Genomic DNA, 27352 nt, shown 5'->3' on the forward strand with positions numbered 1-27352 from the left:
AAAAGTCACATCTTTCAGAGTACCATTTATTTTAGTGAGCTAAAAATATACGATTCCAAAAATAGTAACATTAGTTGTTTACTGGATAATAATGCCAAAAAATATGGCATTGTGCCTCACCTTGCCAACTAGGTCAAAGAGGATATCTAGGAGCACCATGTGTCAATACTACATCCTCTCCTCCAGCACCAGCAACCACATCAGCAATAATATTTTTGCCCTATGCAAAAATCATAATCAAAGAGTTGGTATTAGCGCTAAAGGATCTGAAAGATGCCAGATTTATGTACACAGTAAAAACTACTTCTCTTGACAACTTTAACATTTCTTGTTCACATAATTATAGTAGATGCTAATTGTACTAGTAGTAGTACTAAAAACATGAGATGTGACCAGCAAGTAGTTAATCTGCATATTCAGTTCCAGTTTTTGTGTAAGTTGCCTTTACATTTTTAGCAACTTATCATCGACAAAATGCGTCCATGCATTTAACACACTCACCTATGAGATTTGCAAAAGGCGTACAAAATTTAAAGCAACCACACAAGGATGCTATTGAAGCTATGGGATTTGTGGGGCTGCTTCATATGCCAAAGACTAGACCTTGCAAACACATACCAAGTCAGCAACCAAAGTTTCAATATATGTGATCAAAATATTACTATTCATCAAGAGGATGTCTGCAATATAATGGGACTACTGATTGAAGGCTATGATATAGACAAATATGTAAAGAAAACAATGCAGAGCAAAGAGAAAATTGTGGACACAGAATTGTATAAGAGGTTTGCCGATGCAAGACACAAGCTCGAGCTAGGCAGGCTGGAACAAATTATTTCTACATCAAAAACTTCGGATGATGATTTCAAAGAGCGTTTGTCTTGTTCACAATTGGTGTCATTCTAGCACCAACTATATAGACCCATGTCTGTTGGAGTTATATACTAGTTGTTCGAGAAGTATCAGTCATTCCGAAATTGAATTGGGGCCAATTCACTCTGACCCATTTATTAGACTCATGTCATAATTACACGACATGTCAACAAGCCACCCTATAGGTCAATTTAGCTCTACTAGTTCTACATGATACAACCAATACCTATAAACAATGTCTATTTTTGGTCTTACGTATTTTCTTTATAGTTTTGGTACTAGGAGCGCGTCATTGCAACCAGCAAATACAGGGTCAAGAACGCAAGACAATCCAAGCACCACCGATGGTGTTCTAGAATGAAACCAAGCTATTGCTCAAACGAATGCTTTTCTAAGTTTCCAAACAAAGCATCAATATGGTGTTGTCCTTACACCACAGATTGTACGTGTAAGAACAACACCATATTGATGCTATGTTTGGAAACTTACAGTTCCTCCATTTATCCTCTCCTTCAGAAAAGCATTTGTTCGTGCAATAGCATTGGTTTCATTATAGAACACCATCAGTGGTGGTTGGATTATCTTGTCATACTGATCCCGTATTTGCTAGTCACAATGACACACTCCCATTACCAAAACTATAAACAAAATGAGGAAAATATGTAGGACCAAAAATGAACACTATTTATAGGTGTTTGTTGTACCATATAAAACTAACTTGTAGCAGAACCAAATTGCCTTGTAGGGTCATTTGTTTACGTGTCTTGTTATTATAGCTTAAGTCTAATAAATGGGTTAGAGTGAATTGACTCTAATTCTATTTCAGAATAATTTTTACTTCTTGAACAACTTGTATATAACTCCAATGGACATGAATTTGTGTAATTGTTGTTAGAACGACACCAATTATGAACAAGACAAAGGCTCTTTTCAAGTCATCATCTAGAGTTTTTGATGTAGATATCATTTTTTTCCAGCCTGCTTAGCTCGAGCTTGTGTTTGCATTGGCATACCTCTTATACAATTCAATGTCCACAATTTTCTCTTCACTCTGCATTGTTTCCTTTACATATTTGTCTACATCATAGCCTTCAATCACTAGTCCCATTATATTACTGACATCCTCTAGATTAATAGTAATATATTGATCACATATATTGAAACTTTGGTTGCTGACTTGGTTTGTGTTTGCAAGCTCCAATATCATGTTTCTCCTGAGACACGTCTCTGGCATATGAAGCAGCCCCCCAAATCTCATAGCCTCAATATAGCATCCTTGTGTGGTTGATTTAATCTTGTACGACTTTTGCAAATCTTACATGTGAGTGTGTTAAATGCATAGACACATTCTGTAGGTACTAGTTGGTCGATGATAAGTTGATAAAAATGTAGAGGCAACCTACACAAAAAACTAGAACTATATATGGAGATTACTTGCTTGCTGGTCCCATGTCGTATTTGTTAGTACTATCACTAGTATCATTGGTATGTCCACCAAATTATGTGAATAAGAAATATTAAAGTTGCTGAGAGAAGTAGTTTTTATTATGCTAAAACATGGAATGGTGGCGGGCATGCTTGACAGCCTACCTTTCACGATTTTCCCTTCTAAGGCAGACGGATTTGGAGAAGAGAGGGAGAAGCCGAAGAGAAAGGACAAGTGAGCAAGCAGAAATGAGTGTTCAGAAAACATTTTCTTGCATTAAATATGTTGTAGAACATTGCCAAGCGCCACCACCACCAGTCACCCTACCGTGGCGCGGTATGGTGTGGACGAAGCTCATCCGCCACTACCGTGGCCGCCAGAGCTCCATCCACACCCTACTGTGCCCACGATGGCCGCCATCCCCCTACCCCACCATGAGGACAGATCAACAGAACCTCGAAAATCCCATCCTAACCACATCAAAGAATACCAACAGAATGCACTACCGTTACTTCGGAAAATAGATCAATCGAAGGTGATCCATCAGGAACACGTTCCTTGGTGGGATCCATCTCGCATTATGTTGTAGGAACTCGAAATTGTCAACCATGTGAGCTCCATGAACAAGAGGCGCTGGAGAGGAGAAAGTCTCGCAGGAAGAAGAGGCGTGCATAAATGAGGATGACGCCGAACTTTTTCTATACCTAAATGGCCCGACCAGCTGATCGGATAGGGACAAAAACTATTAACTCTCTAGCAACACTACCAACTAACATTATGGGTCCCGCAGGATAGCCCTTGCGGCTACATACACAAGCGACGACGCTTTCTCCCAGGCTCCTTTGTGTCTCCCACTTCTAAAAGACATGGATGCAACCAAACTATAAAATTCAGCAAATAACTTCATTAGGCACTGCGTATTTCAAAAACAGGGGAAAATAGGTGCAAAAAGTAGAACGTAGTTTTATGCAGCACAACATAACTAAGGGGGGGGGGATATTGAGTGACACGAAATATAATTAATTATAAAAAAGTACCATAAAATAGATTAGCGCATCAACTTAAACGGTTCATAGAGTAGTCATTTATAGGGAAAAAGACTGTCATCTAATAAGGATGCACCTGGTTGGAAAACCCTTGAGCTCCAAACCAACCTTATAGGTAAGCAATGCAACATCAAGCAGCCTTCTTCAAGACCATCCAGTTTCCGAGCTTTGACAACAATAATTTCCTAAAAAAAAAGAAAAAACAACCTAATCAATTAGAGCATAAAAGAATATTTTACCATCTTGCAACGTAGTATACTTCTAAGATCTATATCACCTCACCGACACAAATAATGTAATGTTCTTTTCAGGTCCATAAGATAAAAGTTAACTACCAAAAGAGCAGACTAAACTAAGCAGAATCATTATTGCTAAGCTTGTCAGTAACATTATCAGTATAATATTTCTAGTCTAAAAAAAGCTCAAAGTGTCTCTCACAATGAAAGGCGTGTTTCCTATTCTTGAAAAACAAAAACAAATTTATTTAAAACAAATTCATCAACCAATCAGCATTGCAATGATTAAATGCTGATTCGCTTTGTCTATGTAAAACCTCCATAATCTGGGTACCTTTTCATTGATATCAATAGTAGTATTCAAGACAGTGTTAAGTCTTGAAACTCAAATAGCAGAAATCACATCTAAATAACAGCTTTTGTCAACTAGTTAGTCAGAAAAGAAGCTATTAGCAATACAGAGAGATAGAAATAGTTGAAAATCATGCGCACCCAATCCAACAAAAAATTTAAGGTGTAAATTAAGAAAGATGAGCAACTTTGCCACATTGTGTCAACCTTCCCTTCAAAAGTTACATCAACCAGCCCTAGACTTGATACAACTTGTGGCTGTAATTTCCGGTCTCATCTCAATACCTTTTATCTACTACAAGATTCAGTGATGTTTCCAAAGAAATGTAGCAGGAGCTATCTTATTCCATAGAGAGTTTAAAATAGGTAGTGGCACAGAAGGAAAACCACTTGTCGGTTGAAGGGTACTAATATTACCAACTTGTTGCAAATATGACAAATGGCGTGCCACTACCGGATACACAAGGGACATTTGATTGGTGTGCTCGTAAATGAGAAACAATGATTGATTTTCATATGCCCAATGCAAGTGATGTTTGAACAACTTTTGCAAGGGCTTCTCTTGTGACTCTTTTAATCAAACATAAAATGTCAGTTAAAACTTGTTGCTGCCACAAATCCTAATGATTTCTGAAATCTGCAGGTGTGATCAGCAGGCTGACACATATGTTGATGAAACCAGATCTTTAGCTGGTAGACATGTCATTCTTTCAAGACTCATAACATGTTGAATTTTATAAGGCTTTGTTTAGTTTCCACCCAAAAACTTTTTGTCCCTGTCACATCGAATGTTTGGACATATATTGTTATGACCGGCATCTCATATAGGAGGAGATCTGCCCAGGGCTAGGCTGACATTGGGAGGGGGGCTGCAAGCCCAGTTATCTTTATATCTGTTATTAGGAATATTATTATTATTTAGGGGGTGATTTATAAATTATTAGGAGAAGGCTATATATATATTTGTAAGACTCTATGAGATAATTAAGCAGAAACATATTATTGTTTCCGGCTTCCTGAAGGGAGCTGGGAGTTCTCTACCCTAATTGCCTCTCTGCGCCTCCGCTCTCTCTCTCCCTCGACCACGGCGCCGGAGCGCCGCCGTCGAGCGTTCCGTCCAGCGCCACCACCCTCTCACCCATACAACCTGCGCAGTGTGTCTGGTAGGAACCGTAATCCTATCATATATATATATATATATATATATATATATATATATATGAAGTATTAAATATAGATAAAAAACTAATTACACAGTTTGCATATAATTTACGAGATGAATCTTTTAAGTCTAATTAGTCCATGATTGAACACTAATTGTTATAGTTACAAATGTGCTATAATACAAAAAAAAACTTTTCTTTTTGTGAACTAAACAAGTGTCCAGTTCACATAATAGCTTAAAATTTTTGGGAAATTTTGATGAAGTAACAGAGTAACCATGGTTTATGCCCAATACAAAAATGAGAAAAACAAAACAACTGCTTCTGAAGGGTTCTTTTAGAGCTAACATTTTCATAGTAATTGAACAAAGCAATGCTTGTTAATGAACTTTTCTGCAGTTCACAGTTATTAACTACAGTAGAACAATTAACAGAATTTCTTACTGCACACAAGTTTTTTTTATATAGAGTAAATAGAGAAAGTCAATAAGGTTGACGATTACAAAAGAATGACCACATGTGCAGGCAGTGGTAGATATGATAATCCACCCGTACAGAGACAGCCAATATAACATGTGCACATCAATCAAACTAACACATAAACCAAACAAAAACACTTGCACCAAAATTACGCAGGATGGCATGCGCTGAGATTACTTACAAATCGAAGTCCTGACATTGGTGCTATTAACCAGCACCAGCAGTTTTGCACAATCATCCGACAAATACAACAAAATATTAGAATGATAAATACTTTGATCAGATCAATCTCCTAGGGATTAATTATACCTCCCAAGACGATTGGCATCATATCTGACTCTCTGAAAGGGGACGAGCGGCCGCCATGGCCCATGGCCATGGTTGACTGTGTGGGCGAGGTGAATCGCGCCGGCTTTGCGCTTCTGGGATCTGGCTGAAACGAAACATGGGGGCTGGGGATGGTGGCGGCGGGGTGGAGAGAGACGATCTGGGCGAGTATTTATGTTTTTTTAATGAAGCGATTAATAGTCCCACCCAAATTAGGGGGTCGTTTTGAAAATATTAGGATACGGTTAGCAAATGACCTAAAATAGTGTTCTACTATAAAATATCTTGACCGCAATAAATAATCACGATCCGAATCAGGAGCAAATTTTGAAAATACATGCAACATGGCTGAAGACCATGTCTGGTTCCATTCAGAAATTTGGCAATTACAGTTTCAAGGATAAAAAAAAGGAGTGAATGAGGCAGCGCATACTATTTTTTTTTCTATACTAGCAAACATGCACGTGCGGCACGCACGTGTTTATCAAAATATTTTTACACAATAAATATTATGCTAGAGATTAATTAGGATTAAAATACATGTATGTATACATGAGCAAAGAACCTAGCCTATTAGCAATATTATAAAGATTGGATAAGAATAGAAATAAAATACCTAACCTTCACCAAGTTGTGCTTTTTTTCGCGTTTTATTAATTTGATGATTGATGAAGAGATCGATCGAGAGGCCACATAGATATGATTGTAGCCTTCGGTCGAGAGGCCACATAGACACAAGCAGCTATGATTGTAGCCTTGTCATAGTCTTTGAGTTCAACATTGTACGTGTGCCTTGTCATAGGCTTTGAGTTCATCATTGTACGTGTTTTACGTAGTATGTTTCATTATTAGTGGTGGACCTACTTCCTCCGTCTCTAAATATCTGTCATTTTTGTTTTCCGAGAAACAACTTTAACAAAATTTTATTAAAAAAATATTAATATTTATAATATAAAATTAGTATCATTGGATAGATATTTAAATCTAGTTTTTTTAATAAATTTATTTGGAGATAGAAATGTTATACGTGTTTTCTATAAATCGAGTCTAAGTTGTTGTCACGTAAAATGTGACAACCAACATTTAGGGACAAGAAGTAGGATTTTACTTAAGGATGTTTTTGCACTCTCGTTTGCACATTAAATAATCTGATACATCTTAATCTAAAATTAAGTTTGAAACTTCCATATATATAACAACTTGAACAAATTCACGAATAATAGAAGTTAGAATGTACTTCTAGATGATATATGATTGACTTCCTACATATCTAAAGGTGATTCAGGGGGACGGAGGGAATAAGGGCCGGGAACACCTAAGGCTTCCGCTGTGTACATGTGTTTGCTTAATAAGTTGCTGTTGCCATATGCGTCGGCCATTGTTGCCGCCGTAGAGATTTAGACAAGGTCTCTACCTTACTGGATGTTGTCCATTGAATGAAGACTGCAAGGCTAGCCCAACACCAACACTGAGACACAGCGGCGATCAACGAGCCGCGGGGACATGTCGTGTGGTTGGATTTCTGCACATACACGCATGCACATGTTGCATTTAGAAGAAAAGCCATGCATAATGGCTGGTAGCGTATCCATGTTGGACACGAGCTAGGAGGTAGTTGCGCCATGATTGGAGGAGTTCAGGTGGTGTGCTAGCGTGGTTATGTGACACACGAGATCGAGTCCTACACAGGATGACGTGATATTAAATCTTAGGTTGAGAGGAGTCTTACAGTTTTAGGTTGAGAGGAGTCTTACATCTTATATGTAAGATCTTGAATAATGAAGGGCTAATATAACACGTCGCTTAGATCGAACAGTTATTATGGAGGGAGAGCCCCCTTCAAAAAACTCGCTATTTTATAGTGTGATGTGATGATGATGACTAGCAAATGTGTCCCATGCGTTGCAACGAATTTCAATATATGTCAAAATAAGATATCATATTATTGTTGGACGTGAGTCATGAGTTCTAGTCAAAAATTAAATTAACTTAGTGGTAAATATCTTTGTTTCTTAAGGAGTGAAAAATTAAATGTGGTCCCTTATTTTTTTACTCTTATTAAATTTATTAGAACGAAAAAATAGGAGGAGAAAACCACGAAATAAATTGGAATAGGCGAGCTAGTGTCCAAAAACAACCATCATAAGAAAAATCTGAACATACTCCAAGCCGAGTAGAAAACGGTCATGACAAAAATAGGAATGTACTTCACAAATAGCCATGGAAAAAAAACAAAACATATTTGGAGCCAAGTGAAAATCGTCCAAATGAGAACATAAAGCAAAACATACTCGGAGCAAGTAAAAACGGGCAAACCAGAAAAATACTGAAAAAAGAACAGAAAAGTAACAAACAAGGCAACACTTCTTTCCTCTTTATTAGATTTATATATTCTATATTTTTCTACTTAAATTAAGATCCCTATTCAAGTTACTCGGAATCGGAGAGATCTAATCCGTCCATATTCTTATATTTCTCTATTTTGATTAAGATTCCTATTCAGGCTACCTGAAATTAGAGAAATCTAATTGGATTATGATACGCACTTCCTCTCCCAAATTATAAAAAGTTTGACTTTTTTAACCCCAAGTTTGACCACATGTTTTATTCAAAAAAAAATTATGCAAACATAATCAAACTTAAGTCATTTGTGAAGAATTTTATTAATATACCAAGCCACACTAAGAAGTGATATTTTGCACAAATTTATAAATAAGACAAGTAGTCAAACTTGGTGATAAAAAAGTTAAATGTCTTATAATTTAGGATGAATTGAGTAGCTATCTAGATTACCTTAAGTAGACTTGCACTGTTATATAAAGTGAAGGGCTATAGGTAGTTTCCACATTCACAGAGTCAGTTAAAGGAGGACCGGACAAAAAAATGAGTGGAGAGAAATTTTGCTTCTTTAAAATAGGAGGTATATGCTTTACGTTTTGTATCATCCACACAAATAGATAGCGTAATGTTTTTACAGGAACCACAACCACTAGAAAAAAAGTTATAATCTACAACAATCGGTTTGAAGTCCTATGCCTCAAACAGCACTTTGTTGCCAAATTTATCAACCGGTTAATTAATTAGAAAGCTATAAAAATAAGCAAAAGGGAACAACCGTCGGATCATTAAGATTGAGTTTAGTTGAATGCATTGTTTATTGATTCCACTTTATACCAACATCAGCTAATAATAACGTGACTTTTGCTTTTTTTTAAAAGGCAATGCCGGACCAGTACGCAGCAATCAGTAATCACAACATAAAAAATAATAACCAAATAGGCAGCTGCCATTTGTAACTGGAATTGGCAATTCACAAGCATTTTTCCCTTAGTGCAATGAAAAACAATACCATAGGATGCCACAAATTTTCATAAGCATGACGGGTACTCTTTTTTTTTTCCTTGAAAACGTAGAAAAGAACTACGATCACTAATTTAAGCGCTTTTTTTCTTTAAGATATAGTCATATGTTCTTTTCTCTCTGCAAATCAAAGTCCCTATCTTTCCTTACACTAAATAGCTTTAGGGATTTGTAAACTCGTTAAGGGCCCATTCGGTTAGACATTCTCGGCCTAAAACGATTCGGAATATTTTTGACTCATTACAGAATATCGAATAATTTCAGACCCAAAACACTTTCAGGGTATTCCAGCCCAGAAACAATCGGCCCTAACTCTTCTTTGGTTAGTGGCTAGGGGGGCTAGTTTCGTCTCAATGAGAGGTTGTACCCTACCATTGAAAGACTGAGACTAAACCATCTTGTTATCGACGAGCACAATATCTATCATGGGAAGAACAACGTTGTTGAATTCTAGAATAAATCTAAAAACTTATGATGAGTTGCGTTAAGTCATGAACTTAAATAAGAGTGAACAGGTTCTACCATAATGAATCCAACCAAAATAAGATACGCATGAATTTGATGAAAGTGACAACCAAGCGATTATAAATTTTAAAGAGTAGCATTCAAGGGAAATTACCAATTTCAGGATCCCCGAGCGTGCGTGTCAAATTGCTTTCAAAGAAGTGGCACACTCCTCACACCGTTTTATCAGTGAGGAGGTAAACATTTGATCTTTAACCATACTTCTTTTATATTATATAAGAATACAATGTAGTCTAAAAATTACGTCTCAAAGGGACTTGTCTTCAAAAGATATTCTAGTCTCACTTAGTTGTATGCATGAACTGGCGGTGGTAGCAATCGGTGGCTGTGTACGAGAGCCTCGTAGAAGGCTCATCGCAATCGCCTTGTATACAGTTTCTGAAGGATGCATGCCATCCCATGATCCATGCATCTCTGGGTTTTCACATAATTTGTATTCTCCACGTCCACATCTTACACCTGAGGACACACCATAGCGTCCTCCTCCACCACAGCAAGCCATCAAGGGATATTCGATTCCTGAACCTCAGTCATTGCAATGTTAAAACCACAATGTAATAGATTATGTGTATCTGTAAAGACGGTCAAAATTGATTTTTGAGGCCAAACACCATGAGTATCTGTACTATGTTTTTTTTTTGTCAAATCAAGTAAAAGAGATATTTGAACTCACCGTATTGTTGCGGCGAAGCAAAAACCTCTGTAGCGGCTCCATAGTAATCAGCATAGATGATGGTCACACGAGGATGCAGCTTTCGCAACTTCTCCAATTCCTGAATGAGAAGCTTGTTATGATACCGTGCAAACTCGTTCAGCCATTTAATGCAACCTGTCCCTGGCTCGTAATCTTCATTCTCGTCACTCTGGAATGCCAACAGATACATTGGGATGCATCCAATCGGGAGATTCCCTGGAACCACCAGAGTCTTGGCTCCTAGCCTGATCAACTCCTGCAAAAATCGGATGCATTTGCAATTGCAGTGCTATCTGTACAATGTTATTAGTGATACATAATTTGTGATGCAGAAAAACAAATACTCACTGTGATAGATGAAGAGACTTTGGCGATAACAGCTGGAGCGAAAGTGACAACATCCTCAAATGCAACTCTTTCCAGAAGGGGTAGGTTGTAGTCATTGCCTCCAATTTCTCCAACTATGAAAAGGGATTGGTTCATCACGTCCGAGCAACCTGTGCAGTATCAACATGGTTCTGTTTTCTGAATTAGCACCAAACAGGAACTATGATCGGTCCATGGTGAGGTTACTGAGATTTTCTTAAGCATAGGTCACATACATCTATACCAGTTGAAGAATCAACAACTAATAATTGCACCTCACATGCGTAAGAAGAGTTCATCACACGCTACTAAAATATCTGCAGCTGATGCTCACGGCAATAAGAAACAGTGACACACCTGAGAGTGAGAGGCCATCGGCGGGGCAGAGGAGGCCGAGCATGTCCCGGAACCACTCCAGCTCCATGTCGAGGTGCACCACGTCGCCGATGTCAAAACCCCTGTCCCGGAAGAAGTCCGGGGCGAGCGCCGTGGCGCGACCCACCGCGAAGTTGGCACCGTGCAAGAAGTCCTCGGCGCGGCGCCCGCTCAGGTAGGGCGGCACGAACGGAAGCCCCAGAGCATCAGCTGCAGATTAATTAAAATCAGGAACCACTAGTCCAAAACTGAAAATTGGGCCCTGGCTGTGGCTGGCGTACCGATGAAGTCGAGGACGATGCGGCCGTCGGTGAAGCGGCCGGAGGCGCGGTGGAAGAAGGTCTCGCCGTAGGGGAGCCGGAGCACGGGGTCGGAGTCGTCGTCGCTGTAGACGAAGTGGTAGTTGCCCGTGTCCGCCAACGAGTCGCCGAAGCTGAACACGCGCGTGTAGCACGCTGACGCCGGCGACGGCGCTGCCCCAACTAGCGCAGCCACCGCCGCCGCCATCGGGAACAGCAAAAGCCGTCTTCCTCCTCCCCCGTAAAGATAGGAAGTCATGGTTTCTTGTTGGCTTCGTCGATCAGCGGCGCTGGAGACGGGCGCGGAAGGATGACACTGAACAAGAGCGTTAGTGGTGCTCCTGTGGTAGCTGGTACCTGCTAGGTAAACCGTCAACGTTAGGAGGACCAGCCAACTGCAACTGAAGCTGAAAGGCCACGGCCACGAATGGAGTTCCAGTCAATGTAGTCACTGCAAAAGGTAGAATTTTAAGTTAGTGGTTAAACACATTTAACTTTAGTAGATTAATCATGGTTTCATAGCTTGGGCCGTGGGTTCATTGACGGTTAGGTTAATTTGTCTGAAATCTTTTTACAATTTTTTTAATAATCTTTTGGTTAAGGCCTTGTTTAGTTCACCGCAAAAACCCAAATTTTTTCAAGATTCTCTGTCACATCGAATCTTGCGGCACATGCATGAAACATTAAATATAGTCAAAAACAAAAACTAATTACGCAGTTTGTCTGTAAATCGCGAGATGAATCTTTTGAGCCTAATTAGTCTATAATTGGACACACAAATAAACGAAAATGCTACAGTGCCCCGAACCAAAAACTTTTGCAAACTAAACAAGGCCTAACTCTCTTTTATAATCTTTTTTATTCGGCTTCTTCTATCCTAAATTATAAGTTGACATTTTTAGATTTATAGTTTTTACTATGTATCTAAATATAATATATTTAGATATATACTAAAAGCTATGAGTTTAGAAAAGTCAAAATGTCGAAACGGTTGTTGTTGAAGGTATTGTCCGCACGTACAGTCCTCTGCAGTAACAAGATCACGGAAAACAAATCTTAACCAATATATTTAGTGATACTTCTATTCGCTAGTCTGAAAAGTAATAACTAAAAATATACTGTTTGATGATTTATTGTAAGAGAAAAATATTGTTGACTGATAGAAAAAGTACGACTTATAAAACAAGCGAACGAGAACGAGGGTGCTAACAGACTCTTTTTTTTTTGTGTATGTGACTAAGGCCAGTCTTAATGTATTGGAAAGTGGGTGATGAAACCTCAACTGAGGATGGGGGACGAGGAAATACATTTATGGAGGATGTTGAGATAGTAGGCTTTGCTGGGCTGACAAAGATACTTGTTCGTTTGGCTGTCAGAAGTGTTGGCTGATTTGTTGTGGAGAAAAAACACTGCTGAATGGTTGGCAAATTTTGCTGTCAAGCAAACAGTCATCTATACCATATTGTTTTATATCTATTTTTTCTAATACACATGGATTTATATACATTCTCTATGTATAATTCTTTGATGAAAATAATGGATATTTAATTGAATTTCTTTTCTTCACCTATGTTAACGTGCACAGTTGGCCACACGCGCCGTCCCGCCGCTCTCGGTTCCTTCGATTTGTCATCTGGAAAAGCAGTTCGGTGCTTTATTTCGATTTTCGGTCCATGAAGGAACAACGGCACAGGGCGCAAGGCTATTTTTTTTTCTCCGTTCTAAAAATGAATACATATCTCGCATTTTGAAAAATTAGCTGATCGCAGATGATCAAGTATATACTAACTTTTTTAATGCTTATAATACTAAATAGATATTATTAAATTAATCACTAACATATATTTTTATAGTACATCTATTTAGAGATACATAAATATCTATTTCATTTCTATAAAGCTAGTTAAAATGGAAATTAAGTGACTTTTAGAAGTACAAGATGTGTGTATTTTTTAGGATAGAGAGTAAGATGACGGTGGTTGTGAGCCTAGCTGTTATACGAGGAGGGGGCAATTCTAGCGCTCAAAACACACAAAAACATCTCCAGTCTACGTCGCCTAGCCCCTGCTCCCTCCGTACTGCAGCTGTCCCAGAGGCATTAGCCTTCTGCCTTCAGTCCTGCCGGCCAAACTCAGGCCTTGTTTAGTTCACTCTGAAAACCAAAAAATCTTCAAGATTCTCCGTCACATCGAATCTTGCGTCACATGCATGAAACATTAAATATAAACGAAAACAAAAACTAATTACACAATTTAGGTGTAAATCACGAGACAAATCTTTTGGTCCTCTATGATTGGATAATATTTGTCACAAACAAACGAAAGTGCTACAGTACCGAAAACTTTTCACTTTTCGGAACTAAACAAGGCCTCAGCCAAGAATAAAAAAGCAAAAACCTCCATCGCCACCTGTTGTTGCATGTACTAGTACTGTACTTTTTAGTTGCATACTGGAGTACACAGCTATGTCCTTGATACATGTGTCATCCTCCCAAACGACATAATTTATGGGACAGAGGGAGTATATCTCTATTTATATATGGCTTATTATACAGTTAGTGGGATTTTTTTAATCTCTTCATGTATGTATCTCCATACGTGTACACAAACTCATTTGATGTACGCACAAACACTATCCCTATGAGCATTTCAAAAGATAATATGTTGACACATATATATTCATATGTGCACTCGTCTCTATGAATGTAAGCACATGCACCCTACCACAGAAAGAAGACTATGTCGCCTTATTATCGATGAGCACATCACCTACCACTAAAAGAATAATATCATTAAATTCTAGAATAATTTAGAAAAAATACATGTACCCTTGTATGTCAAGTCAAAAGACTTGAACCAGAATGAACATTGTTCTACCGCAATTAACTCAGCCAATTGAGCTATGCATGAATTTGACGAAAGTGACAACCAAAGGATTATAGAATTCGGAGAGTGGCCAATTCCTTTGAGAGAAGTTCCACACTCCTTATCGGTGGGAAGATAAACATTTCATCTTTATTAGCCATAATTCTTTAATTGTATAAGAAAATACAATTAAGGAAATGTAGTTGTGCAATTACATCTCAAAAAGGACTTGTATTCGATAGATGTTCCTGTCTCACTAAGCTGTGTGTGCACGAACTGGCGGCGGTGGCGATTGGTGGCTGTGTACGAGAGCCACGTAGAAGGCTCGTCGCAATCGCCCTGTATACACTTTCTGACGGATGCAGGCCATCCCATGATCCATGCGTCTCTGGGTTTTCACATAATTTGTATTCTCCACGTCCACATCTTACACCCGGGGACACACCATAGCGTCCTTCTCCACCACAGCAAGCCATCAAGGGATATTCAATTCCTGAACCTCAGTCATTGCAATATTAATGACCGTGTAAGCAAGAAAGTAATTTTTTTAGGCAACAGGTGTAGTTATCTTAATTTCTAATTAAGGTTCTAAACAGCATCCATTGAAACCGACTAATTTGTTAGCCTGGAGCTTAATGCAGGTGGCATGATGCTAATACTACAGATATCATGTATATACTGAACTGCATCAGAGATATAAGATGAAACTTTTCAGACCATTGTATCTTATATCCTGAATGCAATTGTTACTATGAAAGGTTGTGAGGTGAAAAATCTTTAAAGACGATCAAAAAACGATTTTAGAGGTAAAAAACTGTGTGTATGATAAGTATCTGTATCAAGTTCTTTAAAAGTCAAAGATATATGTTTGAACTCACCATATCGTTGTGGGTGAACAAAAACCTCCATAGCGGCTCCATAGTAATCAGCATAGATGATGGTCACGCCGGGATGGAGCTTACGCAACTTCTCCAATTCCTTGATGAGAAGCTTGTTGTGGTACCATGCAAACTCGTTCAACCGTCTAATGCAGCCTGTCCCTAGATCGTAATCTTCTTTACTCTGGAATATCAACAGATACATTGGGAGGCATCCAATCGGGAGATTTCCTGGAACCACCAGAGCCTTGGCTCCTAGCCTGATCAACTCCTGCAAGAATTGGATGCATTTGCATTGGTTTCTGTACAATGTTAGTGATAAATGATGGATACAGAAAAACAAATACTCACTGTGATAGTTGAAGAGATTTTGGCGATAACAGCTGGAGCGAAAGTGATAACATTCTTGAAGGGAATCCTTCTGATAAGAGGTAGATTATAGTCATTGCCTCCAATTTCTCCAACTATGAAAAGGGATTGGTTCATCATGTCCGAACAACCTGTGCAATATTAGCATTTCTTTTTAGAAAATGGAAGAGAACTTCTCGCCTCTACGTGTCCACAAATAGCGTATACAATATTACATGATTTGCTGATGAATCAAGAGAGCAAGAAATTATGCATGCATGGTACGGTGCAATATCAACATGGGCTCTGCTTTCTGAATTAGCACCAAGAGGAACTACTACGATCGCTTGATGGTGAGGTTACTGAGATTTTCTTAAGAATAAGTCACATCTATACAGTTGAATCAACAACTAGTTGTACCTCCACGAACATATTATATACCACATCAATTTTATGTTCAAATGGTCACAACAAGAAAAGTACGTAGCTCTACCATGTGACTTTGATCATCCTACTAAAATAAGAGTTTATACATACAAACCTAGCGACCTCGAATCAAATCCACAGTGGTTTCTTCTCATGAAGAGAAGTAAAAATATTTCTTTTCCAAAATATTTTTTCACCTAAAAATATTTTTTCTTAGTGGGACCGGGGCCATGCCTTACTACTATTATGCAATACATCAAATAAAATAAGTAATTAAGAGTGGACCACATTTCTAATTTTATACATTTTTCACCTAATAAAAATATAATATTTGATTGGTTTACTTCCAAACATAGACGTAGTTAGTAAGGCATCATCAATCATGTTTGATCAAAAGAAAGGAGGCCAACAAATTAAAAAAAAAGTTGTTTTGATTCTGATTCTACCAACTCGTTTTCAACTTCCAGTGATAACCCTTGTTCTCTGTATTATTCAAACAGAAAAGCTATCGTTTGTATGAGTGATTTGTGCCCCCATTTTTTGTTTCTGAGAAATATGAGTGAGGCCTTGTTTGGATGTAGTCGGATTCACATCAATCCACATGTATTGAGGTGGATTGGAGTGGAATTTAAACTAAATTCCACTCCAGTCCACACTAACACATATGGATTGAAGTGAATACGACAACATCCAAACAAGGCCTGAGTGATCTGTGCCTATGTCGCTCACACGATTTGTGGGTTGTCCGTCCGATTTGTTTTAGGCTTCCATCTACACCGTGCTTCTCTCCTCTCTATCATGGATCATGCTCACGTAGACGCAGGAAGTCCACCTCGGCCTTGTTTAGTTTCCAGAAAATTTTGCAAAATTTTTCAGATTTCCTGTCGCATGCATGAAGTATTAAATATAGACAAAAATAAAAACTAATTGCACAGTTTAGTCGGAATTGACGAGACGAATCTTTTGAGTCTAGTTAGTACATGTTTAGATAATATTTGTCAAATACAAACGAAAGTGATACTATTCCTATTTTGTAAAAATTTTTGGAACTAAACAAGGCCCTCGTCAATGTGGAGAACAGGCCAAAGAACAGTGCACTGGCCAAGCACACGCCGATAACCACATGAAGGACCGATATGGTTGTATCTATACTATACTCCTATAGCTGGAGATAGCGCCTCCTCTCACAGATCACTATTTATGAACACTTCTCTCTCACAAAACACTGTTCTGGTAACAGTAAACCCGTTAAAGAACAGTAAAAGTCTGTTAAGGAACTGTGAACCCGTTAACAGAACAGTGCAAATCCATTAAGGAACAGTACAACCCGTTAAGGAATAGTACTACCTGATAAAAAACAATAAACCCCGTCTAGAAACAGTTACACCTGTTACTAAATATTTACGGGTTCCGAACATAACGTGTTAAAAAAAACCCGTTTACGGCTCCGTGCGAAAGCACGGGGGCACCTGCTAGTTAAAGATAGCGCCTCCTATCACAGATCACTGTTTATGAACAGTTCTCTCTCACAAAACACTGTTCTGGTAACAGTAAACCCGTTAAAGAACAGTAAAAGTCCGTTAAGTCCGTTAAGGAACAGTGAACCCGTTAACAGAACAGTACAAATCCATTAAGGAACAGTACAACCCGTTAAGGAATAGTACTACCCGATAAAAAACAATAAACCCCGTCTAGAAACAGTTACACCTGTTACTAAATATTTACAGGTTCCGAACATAACGGATTAAAAAAACCCGTTTACTGCTCCGTGCGAAAGCACGGGGGCACCTGCTAGTTAAAGTAATTCAAATTCATGGCTGAAAGTACATCGCTGATTTATTGTGAGAAAAAAGTACTGTTGCATGACTGATAGATTCGACAGATAAACTCAAGCGAACAGAGTAGAATTGTCGTAACTGAAAATCTTTTGTTTTTTTTCAAGAATTTGTTTTATTAAATATGTTATATGTTTGTTTAAATTTTGCTTTTTCATCTGTTGTTGTATCTGTTACGAAAGAAACAGAATACATTCTTTAATATTCTTAGTCCTTGTCTTGTTTGTAAGATTATGTCTAACTTTCTTGACCAAAAAGTAAGAATGGAACTTTAAAGGAACTTAAAAGGAAAGGATAATTGAAGTAGAGTTTTAAAAAATTAATAAAATAAATAAATAAAAGTAAATTTAAGAAATAGTTCCCTTTTTGAAGGGGCCTCTCAGGGGTCGTGGGATGCTTTTCTTCTCCTCTTGTTCCATAATATGAAATACAATGAATTAAAATTAGAAGGTATATTAGTTTCCAAAAAAACAAGAAGGTATATTTGTTTAAAATCGGCTTGTATTATAATTCGTGTCATGGGTATGGTTGCATAAATTTATGACATTAAAAAAATCTGATCAAAGCCCATATATCACCAAGTTTTGTATAGATAGATTTTTAAAATACCTAGTCAAAGTTAAAATTTGAGAGCCGCTGTCAGACTCCCCACAGAAGCCACCGCCACCGCTAGAGGCGAAGCTAGAGCAAATAAGAGGGTGGTGCATTTCTCTTATAGAATAGATACATAAAATCGGGCTATAATCATGGCGAAAAATTGATTTAATCAGTGGTGTTTAATTTTTTAGTGGGTGCATGTGCACCCACTGTCTTGTATATAACTTTGCCACTGGCCACCGCAACTCTCCCTTCCGCCGCCCCTGCGGTTCCAAGGGCCTCTCTCCTTCTTGCTCTCAGATGCGTCTACCTCACAAAAAGGAGATGGGTCCCATATCATTTTTTTTCTGCAGTTTTTTTATCTATTGCTTAGGGTTTAGTCCAATAAATCTTTCAACCAAATCAGATGATTTTTGGTCGGAATTGTGTTTCTTACGATGATTATAGAGATCATCTTGTAGGTGTCGATTTCATTGGCAGATGACCAATTTATGGCATTTATACAAGGGGAGGTGTGCTTCTGGGAGCTCCTACGAGAACAGCGACTTCAGGTCATGGATCTCATCGTCAAAGATCGTGGAGAGAATTTTAAGGTCTCGAGGTAATGAATCTGCAGCCTATGCATATCCAATGATGCAACTATCGATATTTCTTTCAATGATTTAGATGTGTTTTGGACAGGTTCTAAAACATTAGATTTTACGGCATGTTTAATGTTTTGATATTGGTCGTTGGATTCAACATAAAGACTACACTCTGGCTCCGGCGTTCGGGAAGCCTTTGGAGAACAAGATGATGGATCTAGATAGAATATTGTGTATTTTTCATTCCTGTTTTTTTCATGTGTAATTTAAGGATGCATTGTTACAAGATTTAATACAAGTCTCCCCTTCCAAAACAAAAGTTAAAATTTGAGAAGGAAAATAAAGTGAACTGTAATGTAATTAAAATATTATTTTTCTTATTGATCGTTGTCCGATAAATCCCTTGGCGGCTGTGTTTAGAAAGAAAACATAGAAATGTGTAAAGAACACACATGTCAAGTTAAGAAGCGGCGAAGTAGCACATAGTATATAGAAATTAGAAACAGTGACATACGTGAGAGGTTGCCGGGGCAGAAGAGGTTGAGCATGTCCCGGAACCACTTCATCTCCATGTCGAGGTGCACTACGTCGCCGACGTCAAAACCCCTGTCCCGGAAGAAGTCCGGGCCGAGCGCCGTGGCGCCGCCCACCGCGAAGTTGGCCCCGTGCAAGAAATCCTCGGCGCGCCGCCGCCGCCCGCTCAGGTACGGCGGCACGAACGGAAGCCCCAGCGCATCAGCTGCAGATTAATTTTGAACGAACCACAATGGTCAGTGGATGTGGATGGATAGCAGGAGCAGTGGCATTGTGGCTGGCTGCCGGCGTACCGATGAAGTCGAGGACGATGCGGCCGTCGGTGAAGCGGCCGGTGGCGCGGTGGAAGAAGGTCTCGCCGTAGGGGAGCCGGAGCACGGGATCGGAGCCGTTGGTGTAGAAGAAGCGGTAGTTGCCCGTGTCCGCCAACGAGTCGCCGAAGCTGAACACGCGCGTGTAGCACGCTGACGCCGGCGCCGCCACAGCTAGCACAGCCGCCGCTGCCGCCGCCATGATCGGGAATAGCAGCCATCTTCCTCCTCCTCTCCCGGAAAGAGAGGAAGCCATGGTTTCTTGTTGGTTTCGGCGGCGCTGGAGATCGACGGGCGCGGAAGAATGAAACTGAACAAGCGCGATCGATGGCGGTTCTCTTGTTGTAGATAAACGTCAGGAGGACCAGCCAAGTGCATGCAAACTGAAACCGAAAGGCAAGGAATGGAATTTCGATAAAGCGCAACACTACTCGTCCACTTGGAATTGGGCTTCGGGCGTCAGCGACACGGCGGCAACAACTTGGAAGAAGCTAGCTATAATACAACCCCCGTCCGTGAATAAACGAATTCATAGAATTATACTCCCTCCGTACCTGTAAAACTCTCCAAAGCCTAACTTTGACTCTTTATTTTTATAAAGATATTTTATCAAAAATGATATATGTATATTTTTATGAAAAATGTTTTTAAGACAAATATATATATTCATAAAGTTTTCATATTTCTAAACTCAACAACTTAAAAGTTATTTATGATATTCCTAATATTTGACTCAAACCATGTCCAAATCGACTTCACAGATACAGAGGTAGTATGAGTCAAACATTTTTTATATTTGACCAAATGTATATAGAGGAGCACAAATGTTTATGACAATGAATGAGCGTACTATAAAATATATTTTATGTTGTACTATATCTAATTATACTAATTTGATTTCATAAATCTTTTTGTTCTTTTTGTTCTATATATGTATTTTATGGTGTATACCGTATCTAATTATTCTAATTTGATTTTGTAAATCTTTTTATTCTTTTCTATAGGCTCACTGATAATTTTAGGACTTGATTTATTTAGGGACCGATAGAATAGTTAATTGTTATAGCTAGGTGGTAAGTAAGATATTATGACTTGTTTAGATTTTATATAATAATAGTTGTTTCCTCCATTTTAAATTGCAATAGTAGAGTTTGCTACACACTTAGATATACAATATGTCTACATACATAATAAAATCTATGAATTAAAATAACTAAAATAAATTACAATTTGGAATGGAGAAAATATCTACTAAAACAATTTGAGATCTTGTTTGATCCTCAAGGGAGCTAATATCTTAGATACCACCTAGCTAATTGCTATTAGCTTATTTTCTCTCAATTACACAGCTAAGAGTTAGCTGGCTGGTTCCAAATAGCGTCTTACTCACTTCTTATTTGTATTGTTATAACTATACAAATTTTTTTCTGAAAAAAAAATCCTGCAATTTCCTGTGGTTGACGGTTGTACTTCGTGCCTTCATTCTCAAGGACTTTTTAATTGACCGGATATGTAGATATTCAAAGTAGGCCTTTATTTGATTCATTAATGATTTATTAGGGATTTTATTATATTACAGTATAGCATTTGCACTAGACGCTACATTCTTATGCATGAATGGGCAATAGATTGTGTCAGGTCACTTGCATGTTAGAGTGTGCTTAGGGCTTAGTTTCACATCTAAAAAGACATCAGTGTATTCTTTTCTAAGGACTAGTATGATGGTCCTAAGGACTTGATGCTAGTATGAGTCTTTTTAATCCTTAGGCAAGAACCGCAAGTGGGGTGTCAAAAATTTACGTAGACTTAACATTTGTGCTCAATTAATTTTTACAATCCCAAATCAACCTGCTCTTAGGTCATTCGATCGTCACTTGCGGCGTAGTGGGTGCCTGCTCGCCTTGTTCCAGGGCTTATTTGGTAGAGCTCCATCAACTCTAGATTCACCAAGAACAGATCATTTTTTCTTGCCAAACACTTATTGATGCACCCACTCCACCATGGATCTAACCCACTAAAATGGTGGATCTGTCCTTAAATTTACCAAATTAGCGTAGCAGCTCAAATGGTGCTCCACCAATCCAAGTTTGATGGAGTTGGAAAAAATTACCCTCCGTGCTATAGGGATAGGGATCTAATGACAAGTGACGTGCCATACTATGCACAGATCTAAAGCATTAAGCATGTATCGATGGTGAAGTAGGCATAACATACATGCTATGCACAACGTACTTGTGAATCTTTAAAAGGCCATAAAACGTAGTACAATGCTACCACCACCACCACCACCACAGCAAGGTTCAGCATCGATAAATCCATGTGGCAGAGAAAAGAAAAGACATGGAAAATGCCACTTCTCAAACCACCACACGTGAACAACTTTCATCACCGAAACAAATTTATTGACTGTTACATTACAAATACATTCAAAGTTTCAGCAAGAAGGTGTCCTTCACTGAAGGCAAATTTATTGCCGTTTGGAAAAGCAGACTTCACAGGTTACCATTGCTATGTACAATTGTGTGGTTACAGAACAGTCAGACGTGCTTCCAAGACAGACGGAAGCTGGGTCTGGTCCCTAAGCCAAACCCACTGCAAAGCAATATAGGATGGTCTGAACTTTAACTGATTTGTGATAGATGTGCAACAACTCAGTGACGGTTGGTAGCATTTGTTAGGAACATAACCAAATAAATGACTAGAAGAGTAAAGAATCCACACTGAGGTGCATATCACATAGCATCAATGCTGTTATCTGATGCTTTTGATGCCTCTACCAGAGATCGTTACTGACGCTGCTATATCAATAGGGTCTTGGTGGATAAGTACCAGGGTAAGGAGCTGCAGAAGATCAAACAAGGCAGAGGGAGTTGATCCAGTTAGAGCATTGACTAATATCATGAAAAAGGATGAATTCATCTCTGCTCAATTGCATCTCACCAGGTGGATACGGGGACTGTGCTGCCGGCGGGGGCGGGTATGGTTGTTGCCCATATGGTTGCGGTGGGTAAGATTGCTCATATGGTTGCGGTGGATAGGATGGAGGGTATCCAGCAGGTGGGGGCTGGTATGGTTGCTGTGGAGGTGGTGGATATTCTGCAGTGGTATATGGTGCATGGCTAGGAGTTGGGTAAGCAGGGTATGCGGTTGCAGCAGGATATGGTGAAACGGGTGGGTATGAAGGTGTGACTCCTGTGTATGGAATCGCTGATGCTAGTGCTGGTGCTGGTGCTGGAGCAGGAGCAGGAGCAGGAGCAGGAGCTGGGGCTGGGGCTGGGGTTGGGACTCGCATTGAAAGTGCAGGAACAGGATGTGCACTTGATGCGGCAACACTTTTACCCATCTTGTTCTTCTGTCAGACATAACAAAATCAGGCACATGACAGGGCTAAGAAACCAACAAAGGAAGTAATCAGTCTCTCACCATTGCTGAGACATCAACATGCATAATGAGCTTCACCTCCCCAGCAGATCTGAAAATTTCCCACTGTCAGGAAGTTCACGAGCCAAGTGCACACAGGTTATATGAGATAGGAATACCTCATGTGGCGTGTTTGAAGTGACCATGAGGAGTCATCATAGCCATTTGTGAGCACCTTGTGCAGATACACTCTACACAAAAGCACAACTGATGGTTACTCACTAAAAAGTAGAAGCCATTTACCATATCGATGATGGATGATAAGGGTCACAAACCTGCCATTGCCGATGAAGTCATCATGGGTTAATGTGTTACTGTTCCATACAGTAACATTCAACTCGCGGAGCCCTTCAATGAGGGGTATATGGAACTTCTCATCGAAAGTTGGGTTTCTTCCCCCATCTGGCATCAATATCACATTTTAGGTTGAAAGAAAAGCGAGATAGACTAAGAGATAACAAAGGGAAAATATCATAAATTTAACCTTATATAATTAGCATATTTCTATAGAAACCTGATTGTACAGAAAACTCTTAGTTTCTGGAGGTAATAATTGGCAAAATGAGTGTATCATCAATGTTCTGTGGAAACTTCCTTGCTTAGAGTTCGAGAAGCGTTTAATCTCGTCTATTAGCAGATAAGAAGTAAGAACCTTATTGGATGCTGGAACCATATTAAACAATTATGTCTCAGTGTTCAGAAAAGTTCAGTGCCATGGCAGATACTTGGTAAAATACTTGGTAATACCCAAGACTGTATTAGGAGGCTTTTATAACAATACTTGGTAAATCAGTGAGGTTTTGATTGAATAATCCTGGTTGCAACAAGGCTGGTGAAAGTTAAAACAGCTCTAGGTCCACTCCTATTGATGACCATCCTCTGCCCCAGCACTCAGCTTTTATTCACCTAGAGTTTTAGGAGCTATCTTATCACGAAGAAATAACTGAAATCAAGTTTGTGCTAATTGCTCTCATAAATTTGTACAGCCCAAGATGAATTTGCAATGACCAGACAGAGAACGGTGGTCCATTCAACTCCCAAAGCAAATCAAAAGCACAATCTACATAAACTTCTCTACTCTCTTCATTACTTTTCAGTGCGCAAATGCAATTAGTTTTTCAAAACCGTGCAATTGCAACCTAGTCATATAGCTAGATTCCAGATAGTAGACACAAGAAAAAAAAACAAGCACTTTAGTACCCAAAGTAAGTGTTTTTTGGTGCAGCAGGGTATGTTCATGCTGTCACGGTAGTTGTCAGCCATTAAAGATTCAAAAAGATTAACACAAACAAAATGGCATGAGTGGTACTTGTTCCAACATAATTTAGTCCTAAACGAACAGAAGTCAAGCATAAATATGCTGATTGGGAGGTACCAAGATTCCACTAGGGGCATCTAGAGTATCGACCGCATAAATAAATTAGGCATAAAGGCATTATGCAAAGTTAGAAAGAATCATCCCAGCTGGTTGGCTGGCAGTGTCCGTGTCTAAGCTGGTATTCATTCGTTCATTGGTCATTACCTACAGGCCAAAGCACATTAGCTGTGAATTCTCCCATTCCCTCATTAGTTGTTGTTGTCCTTTCCCGTGTCTTCTGTGGCGGCTGTCTTTGTAGCTAGTAATGGTTTGTCTACCGCCTTTGTTCCCTGATTTCTTTCCCTTTTTCTTACCCAGTCCTACAGAGTGAGCAAACCCAACATCGAGATGAACGAGAAGCTGCGGCAGCTGGGCCATTCACCTACCCACCTAGTAGTCGTTAATACCGAGACTTTCCCCAATGCCTGAAGCCATATAATATAAACCTAGTGAACCTTGAACGAGTATGTCCTAAACGCTCAATCAACATCGTAGGCTGGCGACGAATTCCCTCCCCTCCCTGTGCACGGTGTGAATTGGGATGGGTTTGGTGGGTATGCAAAATTGTCTGACGCCGGTTCGACTTCGACGTCGACATAACGAAAGGAAAACAAATGAAGCAGTGCACGCCAACCAAACTGGCACCATTTTATTTTTCAGTGCAGCGAAGACCGGGCGCGGCCGAAGAGGAAGGAAGAGTAGAGGGGGGCGGTTACGGACCGGTGCAGGTGCGGGTGCGGAGCTTGGTGGTGGCGTACTCGAGGACGACGTAGGGGTCCTGGCGGGTGAAGAACTCCGTGTCCCGCAGCTTCCGGCACCCGGTGACTGCAGGCAGGGTTACGGGAGGAGAAATCAGCTACCAGTAGGGTTACAGGGGGGAGAAGGATCAGGGAGGAGGGAGGCAAGGCACCTCTGACTTCGAGTATCAGCCCATGGATTGACATGCGGAGGTGGCCGGAGTGGGGTGGGGGTCGGAGCGGGAGGAGAAGAGGGATCTCGTCTAGGAAGGAGGAGACCGTGGAGCGGGGATCTGATGTTGATGCGGTGGGTGCACGACGAGTCAGAAAGACGACGGCTCGGCCCTGCTCCGGTGCCGTCATTTTATAACGAGAACGAGACCCGCGGCGCGGCTGACCTGGACAAGTCCTTTGCGTGACAGCGTCCTACTAATCATGTCTTTGGATAACTTCGAACGGGTGTTCAGAGCAAGATCAATGATAAAATTAAGTTTTGGCTATAAATCAAGTTATATATAAGACAGGTTATGCAATAGTTGTCTTGTATTTGACTATTTTTTGTCTGTTATTATTATGTGTTATCATATCTTATATTCTCTATCGTATTTCTTGTAACATACACTTCTATCTGGATCTACCAATGTCTATGTTTTTGTGACCAGCTTGTTGTTTATATGAGAGTCTAAATCTTCCCCCTTTCTCCTCCTCTTCTTTTCTCCACATATCAAAAATACTGATTAGTTTACCTACAAGACCTTTATTATACTTGCTCTTATAACCCGAAAGACACCAGAGATATACTTACGGTTTGTTTGATACACATTCATAGTTATTACTTGGGACTAAAAATTAGTCCAAACCAGTTGTGGTTGAATAACTTGTTGCCTAACAACTAGTTAAAGGCTTGCAAAAAAATTAGTCTACCTATCTAGCCTTCCTATTTGGATACGCTAAAACTAATTGCGACTGTGCTCCACATCTTGTCGTGTCATGAACTACGAATACATCATGAAGTTTCCCACAACTTAGGCCTTGTTTCGACACACCCAAAATTCCAAAACTTTACAAGATTCCCCATCACATCGAATCTTTAGACGTATGCATGAAGCATTAAATATAGATAAAAAAGACTAACTAATTACACAATTTATCTGTAAATTACAAGACGAATCTTTTGAGCCTAGTTAGTCCATAGTTGGACAATATTTGTCAAATAAAAAACGAAAATGATACAGTGTCAAACTTCAAATTTTTTTGCATCTAAACAAGGCCTTAGAGACAAAGGTTGTGCGTGATTATGGTGCAGATCTTTCCTGGCTTAGTAATGAGCAAGAACCGGAGGAACAGTTTCCCCTTGCAGAACCTTTTTTTTTCTTCCACTTCCACTTCTCCTTCAATTCGTGAAGTATTGTCACACTATTTAGCTTAGTCACAAAATATATTTAACACCATTAATCCTCATTGTGGCAGATATTCGCTCCTTAGTCTAAAGGACTATGATCTATATGTTCTTTACTTGATAAGTGGTGTAATAAATTATTGACCAAGTATTGAGTTGCTGATCATTGAATATTAAACGAATATGAACGTTGATCGAAGCAGTGAGTATGTTGTTTGATAAATAACAAATGTTAAGTAATTGACGTAGAGGCATTTCTTAAACTTTAGTTATATGTTTACAAACATAGACAATTAAGGATTTACATGTTTTTTTTTTGAAAACCGCTAGATAAATTAGTTTCCTCTATATCGTACTATAATTTTTTATGAGGCCGATGACATTCTTTTTTCTTCATTCGCTGAACAACTAAATATATAGCAAAAGAGAAAAAGATCTTTCGTTCTCGTCTAATAAAAATCACGACAAAACTCTTGTCATCTTTTTAACAAATACTTGATAAAAAGGGGGAAAATGTTTTAGTATAAGGACAAAAAAATTC

The 27352-nt window shown here is 39.2% G+C and overlaps 2 protein-coding genes and 1 pseudogene across 3 annotated transcripts; all 3 read right to left on the reverse strand.

Annotated features, from left to right (window-relative positions):
• Positions 9850 to 11902, reverse strand: LOC8067692 (GDSL esterase/lipase At5g45910). The gene is made up of 5 exons (XM_002438676.2): positions 11504 to 11902; positions 11205 to 11432; positions 10830 to 10978; positions 10461 to 10737; positions 9850 to 10306 (listed from the first exon to the last, which is right to left on the reverse strand). The coding sequence occupies exons 1-5, from the start codon at positions 11778 to 11780 to the stop codon at positions 10035 to 10037; spliced, it is 1203 nt and encodes a 400-aa protein (XP_002438721.2). The 5' UTR covers positions 11781 to 11902; the 3' UTR covers positions 9850 to 10034.
• On the reverse strand, positions 14516 to 20315 carry LOC8067693 (annotated as a pseudogene).
• Positions 22219 to 25790, reverse strand: LOC8067694 (leucine-rich repeat extensin-like protein 3). 2 transcript variants are annotated; one of them, XM_021448538.1, is made up of 7 exons: positions 25586 to 25790; positions 25396 to 25500; positions 23594 to 23720; positions 23438 to 23509; positions 23322 to 23370; positions 22839 to 23247; positions 22219 to 22739 (listed from the first exon to the last, which is right to left on the reverse strand). In XM_021448538.1, exons 1-7 carry the CDS (start codon positions 25773 to 25775, stop codon positions 22702 to 22704), a joined length of 990 nt encoding a protein of 329 aa, XP_021304213.1. In that variant the 5' UTR covers positions 25776 to 25790; the 3' UTR covers positions 22219 to 22701. The 2 variants fall into 2 exon arrangements, with proteins under 2 accessions (XP_021304213.1, XP_002438723.2); XM_002438678.2 differs by having other exon boundaries at positions 22839 to 23250.

The sequence above is a fragment of the Sorghum bicolor genome, chromosome 10, assembly GCF_000003195.3.
Source record: "Sorghum bicolor cultivar BTx623 chromosome 10, Sorghum_bicolor_NCBIv3, whole genome shotgun sequence".
NCBI lineage: Eukaryota > Viridiplantae > Streptophyta > Magnoliopsida > Poales > Poaceae > Sorghum > Sorghum bicolor.

What these genes read in the sequence shown, in the direction of transcription:
- LOC8067694 (XM_002438678.2), bottom strand. Translation starts at nt 25,775, where the DNA reads ATGACGGCACCGGAGCAGGGCCGAGCCGTCGTCTTTCTGACTCGTCGT. An exon ending in CCGCACCCGCACCTGCACCG is followed by an intron (nt 23,721 to 25,395) that starts GTCCGTAACCGC and finishes TATTGATGCCAG; the next exon opens with ATGGGGGAAGAAACCCAACT. An exon ending in ATGTTGATGTCTCAGCAATG is followed by an intron (nt 23,251 to 23,321) that starts GTGAGAGACTGA and finishes TATGTCTGACAG; the next exon opens with AAGAACAAGATGGGTAAAAG.
- LOC8067692 (XM_002438676.2), bottom strand. Translation starts at nt 11,780, where the DNA reads ATGACTTCCTATCTTTACGGGGGAGGAGGAAGACGGCTTTTGCTGTTC. An exon ending in CATCGTCCTCGACTTCATCG is followed by an intron (nt 11,433 to 11,503) that starts GTACGCCAGCCA and finishes ATTAATCTGCAG; the next exon opens with CTGATGCTCTGGGGCTTCCG. An exon ending in CGATGGCCTCTCACTCTCAG is followed by an intron (nt 10,979 to 11,204) that starts GTGTGTCACTGT and finishes GATACTGCACAG; the next exon opens with GTTGCTCGGACGTGATGAAC.